The 23126-nt window shown below is 40.0% G+C and overlaps 2 protein-coding genes across 2 annotated transcripts in view; one reads left to right on the forward strand and one right to left on the reverse strand.

The window, feature by feature from the left end:
• The window catches only part of LOC133522515 (molybdenum cofactor biosynthesis protein 1-like), a 41541-nt gene extending 38466 nt beyond the window's left edge, over positions 1–3075 (forward strand). The window contains exon 9 of the mRNA XM_061857877.1: positions 2558–3075. Within this exon, the coding sequence (XP_061713861.1) occupies positions 2558–2595 (38 nt within the window). The 3' untranslated portion in view covers positions 2596–3075. The remainder of the gene's footprint in view (positions 1–2557) is intronic.
• A 2369-nt stretch (positions 3076–5444) lies between these two features.
• The window catches only part of LOC133522533 (SR-related and CTD-associated factor 4), a 42720-nt gene continuing 25038 nt past the window's right edge, over positions 5445–23126 (reverse strand). The window contains exons 18-23 of the mRNA XM_061857898.1: positions 22272–22507; positions 21870–21995; positions 13920–14050; positions 13034–13099; positions 7730–7765; positions 5445–7552 (exon numbers count right to left, since the gene is read on the reverse strand). Coding sequence (XP_061713882.1) covers positions 6210–7552; positions 7730–7765; positions 13034–13099; positions 13920–14050; positions 21870–21995; positions 22272–22507 — 1938 coding nt within the window. The 3' untranslated portion in view covers positions 5445–6209. The remainder of the gene's footprint in view (positions 7553–7729; positions 7766–13033; positions 13100–13919; positions 14051–21869; positions 21996–22271; positions 22508–23126) is intronic.

Below are 23126 nucleotides of genomic sequence, written 5' to 3' on the forward strand. Positions count from 1 at the left end.
ACGTAAATCGTCCGACGAGGGAGGACGACAGATCCAGCCGGGAGACGTGGTCATCATCGCTGAACCCAATGGACCTCGCAGCGTATGGCCCAAAGGAGTCGTCGAGGTCGTCTATCCAGGCCCCGATGGACGGGTCCGCTCCGCAGACGTCAGGACGAGGCACGGGACGCTACGCAGGCCGAGCTGCAGACTGGCGGTCATCGCGTCGCAACCCATGCACCAGGAGTCTTCGACTGCGGGGACAAAATGTTAGCGACGCGACCAGAAACTTAGATGACGCTAAGATTAGTTAAGTTGAAATACGATTAAGGCTGTATTCGAAATAAAGATTTTATCCGTTAGGTAGGGCAGATATATAATTAGATTGTTATTAGACATAAGAATTATGTAATCGTTCGTTATATCAGGTATTATTCGATATTTAGGTCACGCAAACCCTAAATCCCAATTCCTTATTCGAAGAGCGAGATGAACGAAGGAATAAGAAAATAAAGAAAACTTATTCATTGGTTCATAATTATAGCCAATCACATGCAAATAAAGACAAGGAAAGGTAAAAAACAGCGAGACAGAAAATCTCGATCGTGATTGGTCAGTCAATTTCCCGTACAGAATTCGATTACGCTCAGTTGTACTAGGAGACGCACATATTTAGGTTATTATCGCAGTAATTACTTTAATTAGACTACTGAATGTTACGTATAATCGTAGAGCGTGAATTGCTTAACACCCTAATATAGGTCATATTATCGTAATCCTAGCTATTAGATAATAGCATGCCGTAAACCGTCGAGAAACGGGCTATTGTTCCGAGCGCGGACGAACAATAGGCTTTGTATTCGTGAAGTAAGCAAGTCGGACAGGTGTTATTGTTTTGTTTCACTGACCTAGAAACCGAGTTAGCGTGTTATGCAATATTCAAGTCAATAATTAGATATTTGTGAGAATTATAGTGATGTAAACGATAACGAGATAACACGATTTGACCCGAACAAAGCCGAATTAAGTAACCGACCAATCAGAGGGCTTGATTCAGAACGAATCGAAACGCGTCTTATCTCCTTATCGTAAGGGTGTTCCTTTTCTACGAAATTCGTATATAAGCGAGGAAGGAACGGAGTGAAATCGTAGTCAGTCGTCGAGTGATCCAGCAACCAGAAGCCTCAAGAAGAAGCCAACCGGAAGAGAACCAGAAGCGGTTCAATCGCGTAGTAGGGATTGTAGGAGTATTTTTATACCTTTGTATCGCGTGTAATAAAAGTCAGTTTGTGCGAAACAGTAGTTTATTTAGCTATCTCCTCGCGCATCGTATTCGCTCCTCTTCACGCGGCGACGTAGAGGGCCGTGGTCACGGTCTTGGCAGTAGGAGTGGTGGCGACAGCCCGGTGCCTTCTCCATTGAGCTATCGTCGGCTGATATAGCGCCGCGGGCTGCTATACTTACCATCAGGTGAACCGTCTGCTCGTTTGCCTCCTCTACCACAAAAAAAAAAAACGAGAGATTTGGAACTTTTATTTATAGCTAACACCTGGACTATGGCTTTATTTTACCTCCACCTTCCGTAACCTGGACACTTTTGCAACAGTTCTACCATAAGAAATTTCACTCCTTTTAAATCCCTACATATTTGAAATAAAGGAGTATTGTCAAAGAAAATTTTGTAGCCATAGTACATTAACTGCCATCTTTCGATACATTATTAAAACTTTTAGAACGCCATTTGACTTTGATCCTTATTCTTTCGCTCATGTGTTAAAATCAAGTGGCGCCATCTTACCGGGCATCGGCTAAAGGTTGTGGCGGCATTGTTTCGCGCCTTTACCTTTGATCTATTAGATGGCGCCACTTTTTGATATTAAACATATATCAGTGAAGGAATAAGGATCAAAGACAAATGGCAAAAGTTTTAATCATGTGTCGAAAGATGGCAGTAAATGTTCTGTGGCTACATTTCCTTTGACAATTCACCTCTATTTCAAATTCTCTTTGCCCTAGGCTTATTGCTCTTGTCAAAATCAAGTGCCAGAAGTCAGGAAATAACCTGTTGAGTTCCAAAAACCTTCGACAGTCCTGCTAGCTGTTTAGGTACAGTCAGCATCAATAGTAGCGGATGGAACAACGCGCCAAAAGTATCTGATATTCCGGATAACTTTTCCAAATATAGATAAATCTCTAAAATGTATGTACATTCAAAAGTATATCTTTTACCGTCTTAATTGTTCTACATATAGAACCATCACTTTTTGTTAAGCTGTTACAGAATGATAGATACTTTTGAAACCTTGTTTGATCCGCTTCTTTTGATGCTGACTGTACCTAGTTAATTATTCGTTCTGATAGGCTATTAATGGGTCTTTCCCAGCCGGTACAATTCGCAATTTAAAACGTCAGCATGCATTGCGAAATGCACCTAGACATATTAAAATAGAGTCCAAAATTAATTCTTGAAGTGTCTAGACACAGGCGTGCTGCTGGGACAATTGCTTCTTATCCCGATGTCCAAAAAAGTACTGGCCCTGCTAAGTCCACTACTAAAATAGGCAGTGTTTTCCTGTAGAACTTTTCGCACCGTGCTGCAGTGCGCGTCGAAGCTGAAATAAATACAATAAAACGCACAGGCAAGCAATGTGTGCAAAAAGATCCTCACTCGCTATGACACCTGCACGAGGAACCTTAATACCTACGCCCTCGAAAAAAAACTATCTAAGACATTTTATAAGTTTTTATTGAAGCACAAGTTGACAAACATTTAAGCATGCATTTAATTTAATGCTTATTTACCATAAGAGGGCTTAAAATTATAACATACCTAATGTATTTTGAATAATTATGAAAGAAACTAAGTAAGATAACAAATGTACCTAAGATAACGCCCCTGAAAATGTAAAATAAATATGATACATATAGACAATAAGAATTAAACATACAGCACAAGGTGCCTAACATTTTTTAATGTCAAATTTTAAACTACCCCTAAGCTAATATAGTGATGGATATCGTTAATTTCCTATAAATTTACAAATCTGTGTTAGTATCGATATAACTATCGTATATATGTATTTGAATCGTAATAAAATTTGTTATAAAAATGCATTTTTCTTTCTATACAGTCTACTATTCCTTCACCAATAATTTGAGAAGACTTCGGTCTTCTAAAAGTTGAAATGTTTAAATTAAGTACCAGCAGCTTACGCACTGGTTACAAGTTTACGAATTTTATACCTATTCGCGTCCTAATTGATTCATATAATTTGATTAAAATTACAATCCACCACAAATATAAGATGAAATCAACAACAAAACAAAAAGACATCGGTCGCTTATTATGCCACGCCCAAGTCAAAAGAAATACATATTTTAGAATACAATAGTTTTACAATTGTATAACAATGAAAATGCAAAGACGCGTTTTCACATAGTACGTGTAAAAAAGCTATTCTGCATCTGAAAAAACGTATCATCCTAGGTTACAAATCATTCATATAAAATGGTTTAGTTCAAACGTCGCAGACAACCGACGTGTCAAGCGACCGACCGACGACCGCCGACTGTCGCACGACATCCGTGTCGTGTTGTAAATCTTCAATCTTCATTTTCCGTGGCTGATTCGGGTGACGTGGCGCTTCGGAGGCATTTTGCACACATTGCTAGCGATATCAAACTTGTTATGCCGTAATGGAATTTTAAATTATGAAAATAGTTAATTTGTAGATTAGTTTTTTTTTAATTATGGTAAGTAAAGAAAAGTGCGAGTTATATTCCATTTCGGCATAGATACATAGTGATAAAAATAACGCTCACCGAGTACGAATGTGTTATAGATGAAAATTAAAAAAAAATCTCGACTTCGTAAAACTGGAAACATTGCAACATGACTAGTATTTTATCCAATATTTCGCAATATATTTTTTGCAGTGTAACATAACAGTCCTGAAATAGCTATTAGTAGTACGCATGAAGTGAATTTTGCAATCTAAATTATACTTCATTGGTAATTTATTCCGTGTATACACTACCCAAAACAATCACATACACAATAAGACTTTAAAAATTTCAAACATCGTTGTAACATACATATATTTTGATTCTGAGCAACTAGCAAACATTTCGGCACTCAGTAGGTTCTACAATAAAAACACGTTCGAAATATATATAAACCATAACTTTTTTTATTTAAATTCTGCAGTGTTAGAAAACATTTCTGAAGACGGACCCCGTAACTGAGTATGTGTGCGTTCGAAATCGGCTCGGCATGAAGTCAACTTTTTGTCGGAGCGACCCTAGCAACTTATCTATCAACTTTATGAGTAAAAAAGGCATGAAGTCAACTTTTCGTCGGAGCAACCCTACCAACTTATCTATCAACTTTATGAGTAAAAAAGGCATGAAGTCAACTTTTTGTCGGAGTGACCCTACCAACTTATCTATCAACTTTATGAGTAAAAAATGCATGAAGTCAACTTTTTCTCGGAGTGACCCTACCAACTTATCTATCAACTTTATGAGTAAAAAAGGCATGAAGTCAACTTTTTCTCGGAGTGACCCTACCAACTTATCTATCAACTTTATGAGTAAAAAAGGCATGAAGTCAACTTTTTGTCGGAGAGACCCTACCAACTTATCTATCAACTTTATGAGTAAAAAAGGCATGAAGTCAACTTTTCGTCGGAGCAACCCTACCAACTTATCTATCAACTTTATGAGTAAAAAAGGCATGAAGTCAACTTTTTGTCGGAGAGACCCTACCAACTTATCTATCAACTTTATGAGTAAAAAATGCATGAAGTCAACTTTTTGTCGGAGTGACCGTCAACTTATCTATCAACTTTATGAGTAAAAAGGCATGAAGTCAACTTTTTGTCGGAGAGACCCTACCAACTTATCTATCAACTTTATGAGTAAAAAATGCATGAAGTCAACTTTTTGTCGGAGTGACCGTCAACTTATCTATCAACTTTATGAGTAAAAAGGCATGAAGTCAACTTTTTGTCGGAGTGACCGTCAACTTATCTATCAACTTTATGAGTAAAAAGGCATGAAGTCAACTTTTTGTCGGAGAGACCCTACCAACTTATCTATCAACTTTATGAGTAAAAAATGCATGAAGTCAACTTTTTGTCGGAGTGACCGTCAACTTATCTATCAACTTTATGAGTAAAAAAGGCATGAAGTCAACTTTTTCTCGGAGTGACCCTACCAACTTATATATCAACTTTATGAGTAAAAAAGGCATGAAATCAACTTTTTCTCGGAGTGACCCTACCAACTTATCTATCAACTTTGAGTAAAAAAGCGTACAATGATATACAGAGTCATGTTGCAACAGTGATATGGTTGGTACAGATAGGAGTGTGCACATGTGTGCTCGGCGCGTATTACCTGCCCCGGGCGCTCACTTGAGCGGCCGGGTCCTCGCCGCCGCCGCCGGGAAAGCAAACACCAGCTCACCAATAAGGCACGTATATTTCAACAAGGTGTAAATATAAAATTAAAATCTTTGGCGTCATATGGTTTCTATCGGCCCGTTATCGCGCGGAGCCAAGGTAAAGATCTTTGACTACTTGAAGCTGATACTTTAGCTTGCCTCTTGCGATTCGCGAGTATAATATGCCTTTGATTTCACTGCGCTTTCCGACTATGGTATAAAAACGTGTACTCAAACAAAATGTACCACTTTATCGGTTTTAATTTTCAATATAAGTCGTTGTCGTGACTGAAAGACCGATATAAACGGTATATTTTGCTTAAAAGCGTCCCCAATAACGTTATTTAGCTGTCAATTTACTTCAGGAAGACTACAAAGCGCGTCGAATCCGCTTCTACAACCATAGATTCAATTATAAAATGAACAATTTGTACTTGCCTCGCATTTAACGTTTACAACAGGTATTTCATTAATCAGTCTATTCATGAACATTCTATCAAATTGAAAATTAAATTGGCTTTGAATTTGCGTCTTATTTGATAAAAACATCGAACCTCAACAGTTTACCGTTATTTTATAACAAAAACGAATCGAATAATTACAATTTCAAATAAAATATCTGATAAAGAAATATCACCATTCCGAAATCAAATTTCAATATCTACAAGTCACAGTAAGTTTAGAAATTCTTACCAAATAAGACGGAACACCATAGTCGGAAAATCGCGTCCACGTCCCCGAATCAGTTCCACTGGAAATATCCCGATTTCCATCTTCGGCGCTGTCAAGGCTCTCCCTTAGATGGCTCGAAAATGTCCTCACTTTTGGACTCTGTATCTTTGGGCTCTATTCTGTCAGATTCTGTCTCTGTAGATTCTATTTTGTTTTCGATTTCTTTATTTTCTGGTGCTATCGAGAAGCTGGTATCTACTGCGTCGTTTGCATCATATAAATCTGGCGTTTCTGCGACTTCACTCACTGGGGCTGCTTCACACTCTCTCGTTTCTTCTCTCGGTTCGTCTCTCGGATCGTCCATTGGAGCCTCTACCCTTTCCTCATAACTTTCTCGAATGCCTTCTCTGTTTATGGGTTCTTCCGCTTGATGACTATCATCAAATCTTTGAGACTCGGGGGCTTCTTCATATTGCTTTGTCTCTGTTTCTACTGGTTCCCTTTCCTGATGGGTATCTATTGTACTCTCGGTTTCCATCGGGGCAGACTCGCTCGCTGGTTCTCTAGATTCCACATTTTCATCCTGATTAGAACGAACGTCTATTTGTTCAGGTTGCTCCGAGCTAACCTCTTTAGGGGCTGCTGTGGTCTCTTTAGGAGTCTCTGCGGCGTCTGCAGAAGTTTCACCCTCTCTGGATTCTTCCGCGGCGCCCCATCTAGATTTTCTATCTTTCTGCCGATCGGCACGCGAGCGCTCCTCCCTCTTGGGCCGGTCCCGGTCACTCTTGTCACGGTCACTGCGGTCACGGTCACTACGGTCCCGGTCGCGATCGTTCCTATCGTCAAAGTTCCTCCTTCGGTCGTTCCTGGTCCTGTCGAACCTGTCCTCGTTGTCCTTGTCTCGGAACCGGTCCCTCCGGCGGTCGTCCCAGTCGTTCCTGCGATCGTTCCAGTCACGGTCGCCGCGCTCGCGGTCCCCGTTCCAGCCTCGGTCGTTGAACTCGCGGTCCTCGAAGCGTCTGTTGGTGAAGAATTCCGGCGGGCCGTCGAACGGACGTTCGCCGTCAAACGGTCCGTCGAACGGACGCGGGCCGTCAAACGGGCGCGGGCCGTCGAACGGGGGCCGCGGGCCGTCGAACGGAGGCCTGTTGCCGTCGAAGGGCGGGCGCGGGCCGTCAAACGGCGGACGGGGGCCGTCAAACCTCGGGCCGTCGAACGGCGGGCGCGGGCCGTCGAACGGGGGTCTCGGGCCGTCGAACGGAGGCCGGACGGCGTCGAACGGGGGCCGGCCGGGCCCGTCGAAGGGCATGCGGCCGAAGGGCGGGCGCTCGAAGCGCGGGCCGGGGCCGGCGCCGGGGAAGCCGGGCGGCGGCGGCGCGCCGGGGCCGTTGAAGCGCGCGCCGAACGGCGGGCCCTGGCCCGGGGGGCCTCCGGGTCCTTGCTCCATCCACGGCCCTGGAAAGTTAAGTGCGGCTGTGAGGGAGACGGCGAGCTTGTAAAGAGTGAACTTCGTTGACCAGTAATAAAACTGCGAAATGTCCCCATTCTAGTCCTGAAACCACCATGTCTTTTTACTTATTCTAATAATTATTTAATTCCGACGTGAAAGGATATTAATAAAGCCGTATATACCTCTTATAGGCGGTCGGGGCCCTCGCATTCTCGGATCTGAAAACCATTATGCGGCTATTAGACTAGACTCTATTAAATGTGTAGGAGACAAATAAATAGAACCAGCCACCAATAGTTATGTGCCACAAATTTAAAGTGAAAATGCATTCAATTATAACTTTTTTCAGGAACTCCCTTGAGATATTTCGAAACTGGTTCACTTCGGTAAAGCAGGGCGCAAACGCAGTGTTCATCGACCCTCGGTCGCATATAAATTGTGAACGGATGGATAAATTGCACGATAGATCCGGGTCTCTGAGTAATATTAAGCATATTATTGCATATGAAGCGCTGGTGGCCTAGCGGTAAGCGCTGGTGGCCTAGCGGTAAGAGCGTGCGACTTGCAATCCGGAGGTCGCGGGTTCAAACCCCGGCTCGTACCAATGAGTTTTTCGGAACTTATGTACGAAATATCATTTGATATTTACCAGTCGCTTTTCGGTGAAGGAAAACATCGTGAGGAAACCGGACTAATCCCAACAAGGCCTAGTTTATCCTCTGGGTTGGAAGGTCTGATGGCAGTCGCTTTCGTAAAAACTAGTGCCTACGCCAAATCTTGGGATTAGTTGTCAAGCGGACCCCAGGCTCCCATGAGCCGTGGCAAATGCCGGGACAACGCGAGGAAGAAGAGAAGATTGCATATTACAAGCATTGTATATGTGTAGTCCCTCGTTTTGCTTTTTAATGTTATATATGTTTGAATCTTGTCAGCACTGTAACTACTAATATTATCGTCAATGTAATAATATTAGTTTAGTACCTATTTTACTAACATTTTATACCTCAATCCGAAGGCAATGCCACTTATAAATTATTAGTTTATAAATGCTAGTGGGAATTGTCTCAGGATGTAGGTTGCACTTATAATGTAAAAACCAATATCCTCTTTTCTGTATCATCTGCCTATGTCTGTTTTTTTTCCCCAATAAAGAAAATAAAATAAAATTACAATGTATTGATGAAACAAACTACCATCGGTTTTATCTTTTGGATGTAATTGCGTACGGTACAGTCAGCGTCAAATAATTCGTAGCAGTCAAAGTAGCCAAATAGTTCGGTACACCATATATTTAGTATGGTGTACCGAACTATTTGGCCACTTTGACTGCTACGAAGTATTTGACGCTGACTGTACATACATCTAACACGAGAAAGTAAAAGAGATAGCTTAACTTAATGTACTTGGCATCATAACAACCATAAATCAGTTTCCATCAAATTGTCATACACTCAATCATTTGTTTTTTTCCTAATGAGTCCTCTGTAAGTAATTTGTAATTATAACCCCATTGAAATTGCATTTCAAGTTCTTATAACCCCATTGAAATTACATTTCAAGTTCTTATAACCCCATTGAAATTGCATTTCAAGTTCTTATAACCCCATTGAAATTGCATTTCAAGTTCTTATAACCGCATTGAAATTGCATTTCAAGTTCTTATAACCCCATTGAAATTGCATTTCAAGTTCTTATAACCCCATTGAAATTGCATTTCAAGTTCTTATAACCGCATTGAAATTGAACCCCATTGAAATTGCATTTCAAGTTCTTATAACCCCATTGAAATTGCATTTCAAGTTCTTATAACCCCATTGAAATTGCATTTCAAGTTCTTATAACCGCATTGAAATTGAACCCCATTGAAATTGCATTTCAAGTTCTTATAACCCCATTGAAATTGCATTTCAAGTTCTTATAACCCCATTGAAATTGCATTTCAAGTTCTTATAACCGCATTGAAATTGAACCCCATTGAAATTGCATTTCAAGTTCTTATAACCGCATTGAAATTGAACCCCATTGAAATTGCATTTCAAGTTCTTATAACCCCATTGAAATTGCATTTCAAGTTCTTATAACCCCATTGAAATTGCATTTCAAGTTCTTATAACCCCATTGAAATTGCATTTCAAGTTCAAAGTCTTTTAAGTATATTGTCTATCACGAAAATGAAGGTTTAAGTGCGTTTTCTTGTGTGTGTTAGTGATGTGTCCGTGTCTTGGCCCCAGTCAGATTTGCCTAATGTACCATTTTCTGTCGGTAGGTATGTGCCAGTAAGGTACAGGGGTTGATTGACCTAAATGGTGCCTTGAAGAACCAGAAACTGTAGGAAATGGTTAAATATGTTTTTAGAATCAACGAGCGAGGGCGATCTCGGTCATAGGACTAATAAAAGGATTTCTTTTTAATTTCATCAATTTTCGCATCAAAAAGGACCTTTGGTTGTTTTCACGCATTCTACCTGTCTAGAATCCACGCTGAATGTGAGTTTTTTTTATCATTTAACGGAGTCAGAGAGGCTACTGAAAAATCCTGGTAACGGCACCAAAATGTAATACCTCCCTTTCAGAACTCATTTAAACCGAATGTATAATGAATTGATGAATACATTCACCCCAAATTTCTCTAAGAACTAAAAAGTGATAGTCTAGCCTAGTGGATGAAATTAACAAACACCTACGGGTAAGAGAATTTGTTTAGTTAGAAACTTGATAGGATTGTTGTAGTTTTTTGATCAATATCGACCGAAGCGGATATAGTGGTCGTGGTGTCGTAACACAGTGCCTATCTCTATTCACCACGACGTTAAAAAGTGACTATAGCTGTACCACGTGGATCAAAACGTCTGTTATAAGCCTGCAGGAAGTTTGAAAGAAAAAATGTCTCGTGCTGTACTTGGAGAGCATTTTACTAGTCAATTCATTTCAATTCGACCGTTTACGCTAACGACTACGTAAATTCACTCGTAGTGCATCTCGTTCGTACTGAAATATTGAGCGAGCAATATGCATTGAGAGCGAGTTTACGCAGCTAGCCAATGGTCGCTTTGACTTATGGTAAGGGTACAGTTGTGTAGTAGTTTTTAATTTCGATATTTATATGGCAGCGCTTCTATTCTTTTGTCTCCGATGTGAATTGTTCATTAAGGACTGATTGTTAATTATTATTATTATTATAATCTTTAATTCAGACCAAGGATCCATATTTTGTTAGTAATGTACATAAAAACATAAAAAAAAAACATAGAAACTAGTGTTAGTGTATAACATAGAAATAAAAATAAAAATAATGTTATGTAAGGGCATGGAGCCCAATCCACCTCTTCAACACTGGCGAGTCCCAGCGATCAATAACAGCGCACAGGAGCGTGTTGCGGCTGTCGCGTGTGCGCCGCAGCGTGGAGGCGCAGCGCGCGCGCATAATGGCGGCGAAACCCGCCGTGCGCGACTCCGCGAACATCGCAGAAGCACTGCAGTAGCGCGGCAGCCGCAACAACGCTCTGTACGCGTTGTTGTATTGTACTCGCAGGTCGCTGTATGCCTTCTGCGTATAGTTAACCCATAGGCTGCATGTATAGAATGACTGGCAGTAAGCTTTAAATAGTGTAATTTTTACTTGCTCAGTACATTTTGCAAACCTACGGGCCAGCATGTTGCATCGGACAGACAGCGCCCTGCGCTCCCGCTCTATATCAGCATTGTCTTTTTGGTCCGCGGTGACCCAATGACCCAGATACTTGAACTTGTCTACCCTATGTAGTTTTACACCAGTAAGTACAAACTCAGGAGCATCAGTATAACGAATTTTATCTGGTTTGAACATCATAAACTCACTCTTCTGAGCATTGTATCTGAGTCCGTTGGCCACCGCATAGGACTCACAAATATTGAGCAGTTTCTTCAGTGCGCCACTCGAGGGGCTCAGCAGCACCATGTCGTCCGCATAACTAATATTATTTACACAGACTCCATTTATATGACAGCTGACGTAAAGGTTGAAGAGCGTGGGAGAGGTTAGCCCCCCCTGCCTCACCCCGCACTCCAACCTGTACTCATCGGAGAAAGAGCGTGCCCATCTTACACAGTTGCTCTGATTATAATACCAATGCATAAACAAGGATGTTATTTCTCCAGGTACACTAGTTTCCGTCATTAATTTCCTCCATAGTACGTCGTAGGCAACAAGGTCGAAGGCTTTTGACAAATCAAGGAAAATGGCGAATACTGGTGTCTTTCTACTAGTATAGTACTTCACAGTCTCCTTGAGACACAGGACAGCACTTTCGCAAGAAAGATTTGGCCTGAAGCCAAACTGCGCGTCGTGGAGTTTAATGTGCTTATCCAAATGCTTACCAAGAAGACTATCAAGCACCTTAGCAACGACAGTGGCTAGAGAAATTGGTCTATAGTTATTAACATCAGAATGGTCACCAGTTTTATTTTTAATTATAGGAACCACTGCAGTACGCATCAACTTTTCCGGTAAATATGAGTGGCTCAGACACAAAGTAAAAAACGTTGACAACACCCTGTGCAGATGAGGTCCAGCGTGCTGCAGGTGCTCAATGCTGAGGCTGTCATGGCCCGGCGACTTGCCTCGCACCATTCCCTTTATGACCTCGCTCACTTCCTTCGCGGTAAATATCACTTTCAGATCGCCACTGACAGCTAAGGTGGTTCGATTTCATCTTTTTCGTTCGGAATCACGCAGAAAACGTTATATTTTTCTATCAAAGTAACGCCAAAATAACGTTTTATGCGTGGTTTCTGTATGAAACATAGTTTTTCTATCAATTTAGCGCAAACTAATAGTCGAAAGTAGATAGATGCGCAAATATTTATGTAGTAATAGTATGTAATGACTTCATAAAACGCAATCGTTTTTTGTATGGAAATCGAACCACCTTAAACTATTGTTTGTAAAAAATTCGTCAAGTCGGCACTGGTAACGGTGAACATAATGTTCACCGTTACCAGTGCCGACTTTATTTAGCATAATATTATTATGCTAAATAAAGACGTAAGATATAAATATCGCATAGCAAAAAGAGAACAACACACAACAGCGCGCCATTTTAAAATTAGAGATACAATCTTCATACTTTTTTACAATCGTTCGATTACTCTTTTTTCAAATTCCGAGATTAGGGAACCGATTTTTGAATTTAGAGCGCTCAATTTCGTCACTCGAAAATCTGTGGAAAACGGCGAAATGCTAGTTTTAGAGGAGCGATAGAAATTGGGAATCTAGTGGTGTTGAACACTCATTTTCAATTCTATTAGTAGAATTTAAATTCTGGTAGTGCGATAGAAGGGAGTACGATATCAAGCGCTCAAAATTCAAAAATAGGGACCCTATACGCCTATATTAAATCGCATTATGCATTAATAAGTTGACTTGTCAAAAGAATCTATCTCATGGATTGCAGGATTAAATCTACCTAAAAAAATGAAAATGTGGTATAAAGTCAAATCAAGACTCACCACCGTCCATTCCTGGTCGTGGCATTCGGTCCAGAGGCGGCCGGTCGACCCTGTTCTCTTCTAGACCTGCACAAAAACGTCGTTAATAAAAACGAGATAAATATATGTCATGTTTTTCCTATAACACTTATGATAATGCATTAATAAAAAATTTTTTTTGGGAAAATGTTCTATTTTAAGAGGTTCCGTCTTAACCTTTAGTACGAGAGCAAGCTTTAATACAAATCAATACTTATTAAGACAAATGCAAGTTTTTCAAGATAATGATACAAAATATATTTAATGGAAGGCCTGTTATACACATCTCAGAAGGTAAATAGTTTTGGAATTTACGTTCAATTCAACTCCTCTTTCATATTAATACTCCAGCTACTATTGGTGGTAAAATGCAACTTACAGGGCCCAGAGGAGTAAAAGAGGGGGGACTTTTGCCCAATTAGTGGGACTCTAAAATAAGCAAATAAATAGTACACTGTGTATTTAGGGCGGTAAACAAGAATTTATGAACGAGTGTGAATTGACGACCGAAGCCGAAGGCGAGGGATTCATTAACACGAGTTCGTAATTCCTCTACACATACGTTTTTCATCAAAATTAAGGGGAAAAAATATAACTTTTGTCTAATTTCGGACTAAATTCTAATCACACAGCCTTAGGTCATAATGTTGGACGGACCAGTGGCGGCGCGTCACAAATATTCGTAGGGAACCCGGACCTAATTTTGCTTTCCTTTTGTCCATGAACCGATCGTGAAAGTACTCAACGGGTTGAAATTAGACAAGCCGATGGGAATCTAGTTCTTTGAACGATCCGCCACTGCTACGGACCGCATCGCCTACGTGTAATAAGACATTTTACGAACAAGTGTGATGGAAAGTAAGTTTACCCATGTTATCTTGTTGTTGCGGCTGCGGGAACTCATCCCGCTTGCCGTTGGCCATCTCCCACAGCCGCTCCTGCAGCGACTTCTCCCCGCCCGCGCCGCCCTCGCGCGGGGACGTGGACCGGCTCCGTTCTCTATGACACACAGTATTCATTCATCATACTGCAGTTATTAAAAAAAAAATGAAATAAAAATGTATTATGAGACAATCCAATCACAAACAGTAAGTTAGCTTGGCAAACAAGGCTTGTGACGATTTTTTTTAATACTACGTCGGTGGCAAACAAGCATACGGCCCGCCTGATGGTAAGCAGTCTCCGTAGCCTATGTACAGTCAGCATCAAAAGTAGCGGATTAAACGACGCGCCAAAAGTATCTGATATTCCGGATAACTTTTCCAAATATAGATAAATTTCTAAAATTCGCGCTCATACAGGTCTGTTAACTAAAGCTGGCGCGATCAACACATTTACACATTGCGCTTGTGTAGTGTCTGTGAATAAGCGCGCGGCGTGACGTACAAAATACAAAATACAAAATAGTTTATTTGGTGTAACTTATAATACACATAACATAAAGGGCTGGAATCTCCCATTAAGTATAACAATACTTGTGTCGGGAGACCCCGCTCTTCCATTAGGAAATAGGGTAAAAACAACAAACTGTACTTAACTTAATTAATATACAATTTACAAATCTGATTATTATTTACTATTATAATTTACAATAAGTATACAATTTCAGACCCGATTCAATTGTGTTATTACAATTAAGGATCTATAATATTTTATAACAATAGGTAACACTATTAAATTAGATTTTAAGAGTAAGTGTTTGTGTGTGCGTGTGTGTGTGTATATGTGTGTGTGTGCGTATGTGTGTGTGAATGTGTATGCGAGTGGGATTCATAATAACAGTGCCTCCGTTTCTTCATAATCTAGTGTTCTTAGCCATGATCTTACTCTATCTCTGCACTTTTGGTATGGCATTGGGTAAATGTTAAGTATTTTATTAACAGAATTATATAACTTAGCCGATTGAGTTGGAAATTGGCGTTGGGCGAATTTTGATTTGGTAGATGGAATTACAGCAACATTGGGTATTCTCCTACGTTGAGTCAAGGTGTCATTCACAAATTGTATGGCCTTGTGTTGTTTAAGAAGCAAAGCTTCTATATAGAGTTTTCTTACGGAGTGGAGGTCGCTAGTCCTATATAATTCAGTGGTAGGGAATCTAAAAGGTTTAGAATATATGACTTTAAGCAAACTACGTTGAGCCCTTTCTACCTCTATAAGTTTCGTTTTATTAGCCCCGCCCCATACTGGGATGCAATAGGTAATTATAGACTGGCCTAGAGACAAGTACACTTGCTTTAGTAGTTCTGTAGGAGCAACACGTTTCAGAATTTTGAAAATCCATATTAATTTCCTTATCCTGCCATTCAGATGTTCAATATGGTTGTGCCAGGAAAGTCGTGAGTCTATTATTATGCCTAGATATTTTGTAGACTGAGTCCTGGTAATGATTGTGCAGTTGCAGTTTGGACTGTTATCAGGACAGCTGTGCACTCTTAACTTCATATCTGCAGGGGGCTGAGTGTTACTATATTTTGTGAAACAGATATAGGTTGTCTTTGAGCTATTTAGTGTAAGGAGGTTATCGGTTAGCCATGTAGCTATTTTACGTAGGCCTGCTTCAGCTGTATTATACACAGCTTCCCAAGACTTATCATGAAAAACCACTACAGTGTCATCTGCATACGAGAACACACAACCCCTGTCAATGTCTAGGTTTGTGAGATCGTTAATGTATGCTAGAAACAAAGTGGGTCCGAGAACGCTCCCCTGTGGTACACCAAAGGAAATCTTCGACTCAGAACTATTATAGTCACCAATCTTAACAGTTTGCGATCTCTCCTGCAGATAGCTTTTAAACAACTCAAGTGGAGTGCCTCGAACGCCAAGTTTTTCGAGTTTTAGTATAAGTACGGAGTGAGAAACGGTGTCAAAGGCCTTACGAAGATCCAAAAATACTGCAAGGCATTTTTTACCATTGTCGGTTTGACGTGTGATTTCCTTCGTGAGCGCCAAAACAGCATCTTCTGTAGATCTGCCTTTACGAAATCCAAATTGTCGATCTGATATAATGTTATATTTATTAAAGTAATTTGTAAGGCGAATGTTAATCAATTTCTCCACTATTTTAGAGGTAGCAGTCAAAACGGATATTGGTCGAAAGTTATTGACATCGTCTCTCGCCCCGGCCTTGTGTACAGGTGTAACAATAGCCTGTTTTAACTGTTTGGGGAAAATACCGGTATCAAAACACATGTTAGCTAGTCGGCAAATGACAGGAACAACATTTTTCCTCGCTAGCTTTAGAAATTTAGTGGTAACTCCATCCCATCCAGGAGCACTATCACTCTTTAAACTCATCAGAATGCTGTCTACTTCGCTAGAATCCGATTCAAGGAGTACAAAGGACGTAGGGTTATTTATCAGAGTGGTAAGGGAAGTCAAGTTCCTGACAGAGGGGCAGTGACTTATAATTTGTTCTGCAAGTATTTTTCCGGCATTTGAAAAGAATTCGTTCACATGATTTACCGCAATGCTAGGTGAGGGCTTAGAATTCAGCAACTCTAGACTATGCTTGTTAATGGTTTTATAGAAAGTTAGTTTTTGAATGGTAGCCCACAATGCTTTAGGATTTTTTGCTGAACGAGCGAGTAGTTCTCTGTCATGTTGCCTCTTTAGGTTATTGATAAGGTTATTACAGTAGTTCCGATACCTTCTGAAAGTTATTTTAAGAATTTCATTAGCAGGGTCTAGTCTAGATTTGAGTTGTAGCTTGTTCCTGTTTCTAATGCATCTCAGTACTCCGGCGGTCATCCAGGCCTTAAGAAATCTTTGTTTCCTAGGAACGGTTTTTACGGATTTGCTATTTTCTAGAGATTCATTAAGCTTTTTTGTTAGGTGGTAGGCTATGTCAGCCGGATCTGAACTTGATAGTAAGCGTTCTAGTTTTTGTTCTGTCAGATACGAAAGTGCAACATTATAATTTATGGACTTAGTTTTAATAATATCTCTATTCATTTTAATTTTGGATAATGTTAAGAAGATGGTACGGTGATCCGTAATAGAAGTGTTAAGAACTATGCTGTGTGCTGTCAATTTGTCTATTGCAGTTTTTAACATAAAATGATCTAAGCAGCTCCCATCTCTAGTGGGAAGTGTGTGTCCGGCCAGAAAACCATACATAGAGAGAGTATTTAAATAATAATTTCTATTTGATCTCTCTTGAGACGATTCCTGGGGACGGGGTATGAGATTAATATTAATATCGCCAGTAATTATTATATTATTGAAGGACTTTATCGTATCCAAATGTGTACAAAGTGAGTCAATAAAATCTGATGCATTGAGGTTCGAAGGAGACCGATAGATACCTAAAATTATGACGTTATTTACTTTTAACTGAATGCATGAGGCCTGCGTAAGTATTATTTCACTAGCGACTGCTTTTAAAGTTTTGCATGCATAGCTAACCACGCCATCATTTTGGTTCAAACTATTAGTGGTGGCCATGTGAGTATAATTTTCAAAACAGGGAATAGGCTTGTTAGGGCTTAATCTACATTCAGTTAAAATTATTACATTGACATTGGTGTTAAGTTCAGATAAAGTCAATTGAAAATCATCAAAGTTTCTATAAATACTGCGGATGTTCTGTGATATTACGGTGAGATCGCTGTTTGATATAGTAATCCGTTTCGTGAGTTCGTGAAGGTCACACTCAAATGAGTGCGATACTTCACTACAATCTATGTCATCGGTAGTTGATAGTTGACTACTATTCATTTTCAATTATCAGATAAAGAATGGGATAATGACAGAGTAGGTTGGTATTAGCATATCTGGCTATAGGAGGTTCGGTACTAGGAATGCATATTTCAAAGGCGGACAGAGTTATTATCGATAGTTGTTGAAATGGTGTAATTTGTTTACCAATTAATTCCATCCAGTTACCAGGAGGACAAAAACTTTCAAAAAGATTTGATGTCGGGTGTAAGTATATTAGGTGGTAAATATTATGATAATGTGTGTATGTATGTAATATGTAAATGTGTGCTAATGCTAAGTTGACAAGTGTGTACATCTGGAATACTTGAATTTTACTTAGTTGGTGTAGCTGAGTAGTACTAGGAACACATGAAACAGTGTCAGTAGGTGCTAATTTTGAGCTCAAAGTTACAATTTCAACATGGCAATTTATAAGTTGTGTACTAGGGCTATATGAATGAGAGTATGGTGTCAACAAAGAAATCATGCAACGGTTTTTTAGCAAGTCATTATAAATATTATAAGATTTATAACAATAATAATACGAGCATAAGATTACACATAAGTAGATTTTCGAGTTTGTAAGACAGTTGGACGCTATGACAAATATCGCGTGATCAAAAGTACTAGGGGCACATAACATAGTCAAAAGTAATAGTCACTTATCTGTATCCAGGCAAGCACTGTGAGTTACGTTGGATAAAGGGGTCGCTTGGGATCTGACTTCCTGGCTGCAGGTGCGTCCTTGGCCTAGTTGAGTTATTTGGCTTTCATTAGTAATCAGAATTATAGGTGATTTGTCGTCTTTCCTTAAATAGATTCGTCCATAGCTGGTCCAGCAGTATTTGTAGAATTTAGCCTTTTTTAGGTCTCTTGCTAAGAAGTAGAGTCTGGCGGCATGGGGGGTTAGTTGTTCCGAAACGTAGACGGGCGTATCCACGTTGACTTTGAAACCTAAGTGCTTGGCGCATAGGCTTTCTGATTTTCTCATATTAAAGTCCTTACACTTTTTTAGCACGTCGTTTTTTATTAAGGTAGATGTAGTTTCTATTACGACTGTCGATGTTTTGGAGTTTTCTTTTTTATTTTTAAGGCGGTAAATATCCTTGATATCCGATGTGCTTATGGGGCAGTTTATAGTGTCGCCCAAGTGGGTAGCTAGACTAAGTAGGTTTTCTTTAGTTTCAATTTTTTGCTCCGGGACGTTCCTGATCTCGAGGTTAGACTTGCGGTTTTCCCGCTGCAGGTCCTCAATTTTAGCCTCGAGCGAAGCTATATATTTTTTGTCTTCACGCACGTCCGACTCCAACTTTTCTATTTTTATTTTGTACTCCTCATACTGAGAGGAGATAAAATTCATTGACTCCTCGATTTTGGTATTTGTTTGTTTTATGTCATTTAATACCTCCGTGTTTTTTCTTATTTCGGCTAAGTGGGTTGCAAGCATGGATTTTATCATTGTTTCGATCTCCGATTTAAATTGCGCAAAATCATCTTCCCGTTTTCTTTTTTGGCGCATAGTGCTGAAGTTGTTATCAGGTGTCGTTTCCATATCTTGCTTTGTGCAAGCGGTGTCGTCTAAATGTGATTTCTCCATTTCCTCTGCCATAATCCCACAGGGATCTCATTTGGGGCCTCTTCTTTTTGTGTTATATATTAATGATATAACCGACTACATTAAGCACTCTAAAGTTTTACTCTACGCGGATGATGCTAAAATTTTTAAAATTATTAAAGATGTTTCTGATTGTGATCTACTACAAGAGGATTTATCTAACTTGGAGAGATACTGTACTGATAATAATATATTTCTGAACAATAAAAAGTGTAGTATTATAACTTTTTCTCGGAAAAAGAAAAATATTGGTCATAATTACACAATTTCCAATAAAGTATTAAATAGGGTAACGCAAATTCGAGATCTAGGTGTAATAATGGATTCTAAGTTATCATTTATTCCTCACATTGAGAATGCAGTTACTAAATCGTTTAAGCAATTAGGTTTTATCCTACGAGTCGGTAAACCATTTAAAAATTCTTTTAGTTATATAACTCTCTATAACAGCTATGTAAGAAGTCGTCTTGAATTCGCGTGTGCTGTTTGGAAGCCATTTCATGCTGTCCATATTAATAGAATCGAAAGGCTCCAAAAGAAGTTTGTAAAAACGTTAGATTTTAGGACTGGACAAAACTACGTTGATTACCACTCCTCATTGCAGTACCATAAAATTCAGTCTCTTCAAGACCGCCGCGACTGCGTAGACTCGGTTTTACTTTATAAAATCTTAAACTCTAAATTGGAGATTCCCTCACTACTTCAACAAATAAATATTAAAGTCCCTCGTGCGCGTCAGCGTAAATGTCGCAAAAAGGAATTATTTGCTGTCCCATTTAGCAGAACTTGTTATGCACGAAATATGTTTATAAGGCGTGCTTGTAGACTTTATAATGAATGCGTAAATCTTTCTAATATTGATGTTTTTCATTGTAATATAGTATCTTTAAAGAAAGCATTTGTTTGTGAAAAAAATAATTAGGTATTGATTTTATTTTATATAATTAAATATAATACCTGTATCAAATATATACCTATATAGTGAATGGCACAATAGTGTATGGCGTATATAATTGTAGTACTTAACTCTGCAGGTATTTAAGTAAGCTTAGAATTTATTATAATTGTTCAGTAACTATATATACATATATAAAACTCAGATGCTATGTAGCAAAAAAAAACTGTTTAAAATCTAGCACTCTTATATTTAATTAAGGAAACCGTAGGTCTAGCTTTTAAAATGCAATAGTTAATAATACCGCATATTTTAAACGACCGTTTGTTTCTTAATAAAAGAAAAAAAAAAAAAAAAAAAAAAAATAATTACCAGGCTATGATGAGTACACGCAGATAACCGGTCAATGTTAGGCAATAGATGCAACTTGCACCAATACCAAGCTTATGGGCGTGGCTTGCTAATTAGGGGGTGACGTCGCACTGCATACGGAACATGAAAAGTCTGCCCGTCTCTCTCGCGCGCGGTCTATCTTATGAGCGTGAAGGAGACAGTTATTGTTTTTCTTTTGCTACTGTTTATAAATACAGCATGATGTTATTGTAAATGTTAGTGTCAGTCAGTCACGTGTGATCGACGCGCGGCGCTGTGTTGTATTTGGAGGTTAGAATAAAATTATTTTTAAACATGCTGTATAGTGAAATTGCATAAGTGTGAGTACTGTGAACGCGCCAGCTTTAGTTAACAGACCTGTAAGTATGAAGAAGCACCATGAGGCTCGGCGGAACGTTTGTCATCATTTAGTAACACATCACGAGTGTTGGCATCATCGCTTTCATCATTATCAGCCATCGTCGTATAAGGATGGAGAAAACGCGGAAATAAACGCACGTTCTACACGTTTACGGATCACTGATTTTATTTAAATACACTTTAATTAATTAATTAATTAATTTCTTTATTTCAGGCCAATTTGCCCATAGATTGTTAGTTATATACAGACTTACAATAGTAGTGTTAGTACATCTTAACGTAGGTCTCACGGCTTCATTTGGGGTCTTGGTACACAGGACGATGAGCTGACGCCCAGTGACAAAAAAATGGACAGTCCCATCTCTCCGCTATATCTACCAGCAAGCTGTTGGTGCTACCCCGCAAGCGATGCATTTGAGAGGCGATTCTTTTTCTCATAATTGCATGAAAAATCGTCCATTCGTGCTTGCGCAAACATGCCTGAGGCACTGCACAAGCGTGGTAGCCCCAACAGCATCCTGAAGCCGTTATTGAACTGGACACGCAGAGCACTGTAAGCGCGCTTCGTATAATTGATCCACAGGCTGCACGTGTAGAATGACTTTAGATTAAAATACAATACGATTGGCGCGTCAAACCGGTCCCGGTTGTCGCGGTCCCGGTCACGGTCACGATATCTCTACAGTAACTCAATTATTATTATCTCTTGGCGCGTCAAACCGGTCCCGGTTGTCGCGGTCCCGGTCACGGTCACGATATCTCTACAGTAACTCAATTATTATTATCTCTTGGCGCGTTAAACCGGTCCCGGTGGTCGCGATCCCGGACATGATATCTCTACAGTAACTCACCTATTATTATTATCCCTCGGCGCGTTAAACCGGTCCCGGTTGTCGCGGTCCCGGTCCCGGTCGCGGTCGCGCCGGTCCCTAGCGCCGCGGTCACGGTCACGGTCGCGGTCACGATCGCCTCGGTCCCTGTTGACAAGGTTGATCTTTTTAGAACACACACAGACAGTTCACAGTCGTAATAACTGCCTTCCTTATATTTATGGAACCCATTGGTTCACCGATTGAATATAAAAAATATATATCCCTTTCCGGCGTATTGGTATGATGGAAAGGGACAAACGATGATTAGCGGCATCGTAACTTTAGAACACGTTTATGAATAAGGGGGTAAATTATTACAGAGAAGTCGAATATAAATAAATAAATTGTCGCACAAACAAGCGGTAATCAATATTAACTTACCTATCACGATCCCGCCCGCCTCTTTCCCTGTCCCTATTCCCCCGGTCCCGGTCTCTTCTGTCCCGATCGCCTCGGTCCCGTCGGTCTCGGTCGCGGTCCCGGCGGTCCCGGTCCCGCTTATCGTCCTGCTTCTCTTCAGTGTTGGGTGCGGTGGGCGGCGGCTCGGAGAGGTTGAATGTGGGGGGAGGTTCGGAGGAGTTGAAGCCCGGCGGTGGTTTTGAGAGGAGAGCTTGGAGCTGTGGGACAAACGAATTAATATTAGTGAGATACAATGATACACTAACTTGGCCCCAAAAAAAGACATATTGACCGCAGATTTATTGCTACAATAGCTCGTTAGAATTGTCTTAATAATAGGGTCCGGTCCGATATCTCCTTCGAGGGTTTTTGAAGGGGTATTTAATTACTGGGGGGGGGGGGGGGCTTTGTTTACCAAAGCCGTTGCTAACTAAAACCCTTCCAATTGGCTTTTTAAACGCTTCATAATACGGGTAAGCTGATACCCGTTCCTAAGCGCTAACCCCTTGTCTAACGGATATGTCATTTTAGTACAAAATTTATAGTCTGCCTAAGTATAGAGAAAAAAAGTACATACGAGTGCTCACTTCATACATCAGTTTTGGTAAAACCCTTATTATTTTCGTAGTCGACATCTAGCATCGATTGGCGGAATCATCAGTACTGCTTACTGAGAGACTGAGACGCAATGTACATTTTGCTTAATGAGAGAGTGAGACGCAATGCACATTGTACTCTAAGCTAACTTGGCACCGATTTGAACAGAAAAACGTGAATTTGACATATTGATGATGAAACACTTTGTTGCTAAAGCAGTATGATTTGGTAGTACAGTTT

The sequence above is a fragment of the Cydia pomonella genome, chromosome 11 (assembly GCF_033807575.1).
Source record: "Cydia pomonella isolate Wapato2018A chromosome 11, ilCydPomo1, whole genome shotgun sequence".
In the NCBI taxonomy this organism is placed as follows: Eukaryota; Metazoa; Arthropoda; class Insecta; order Lepidoptera; family Tortricidae; genus Cydia; species Cydia pomonella.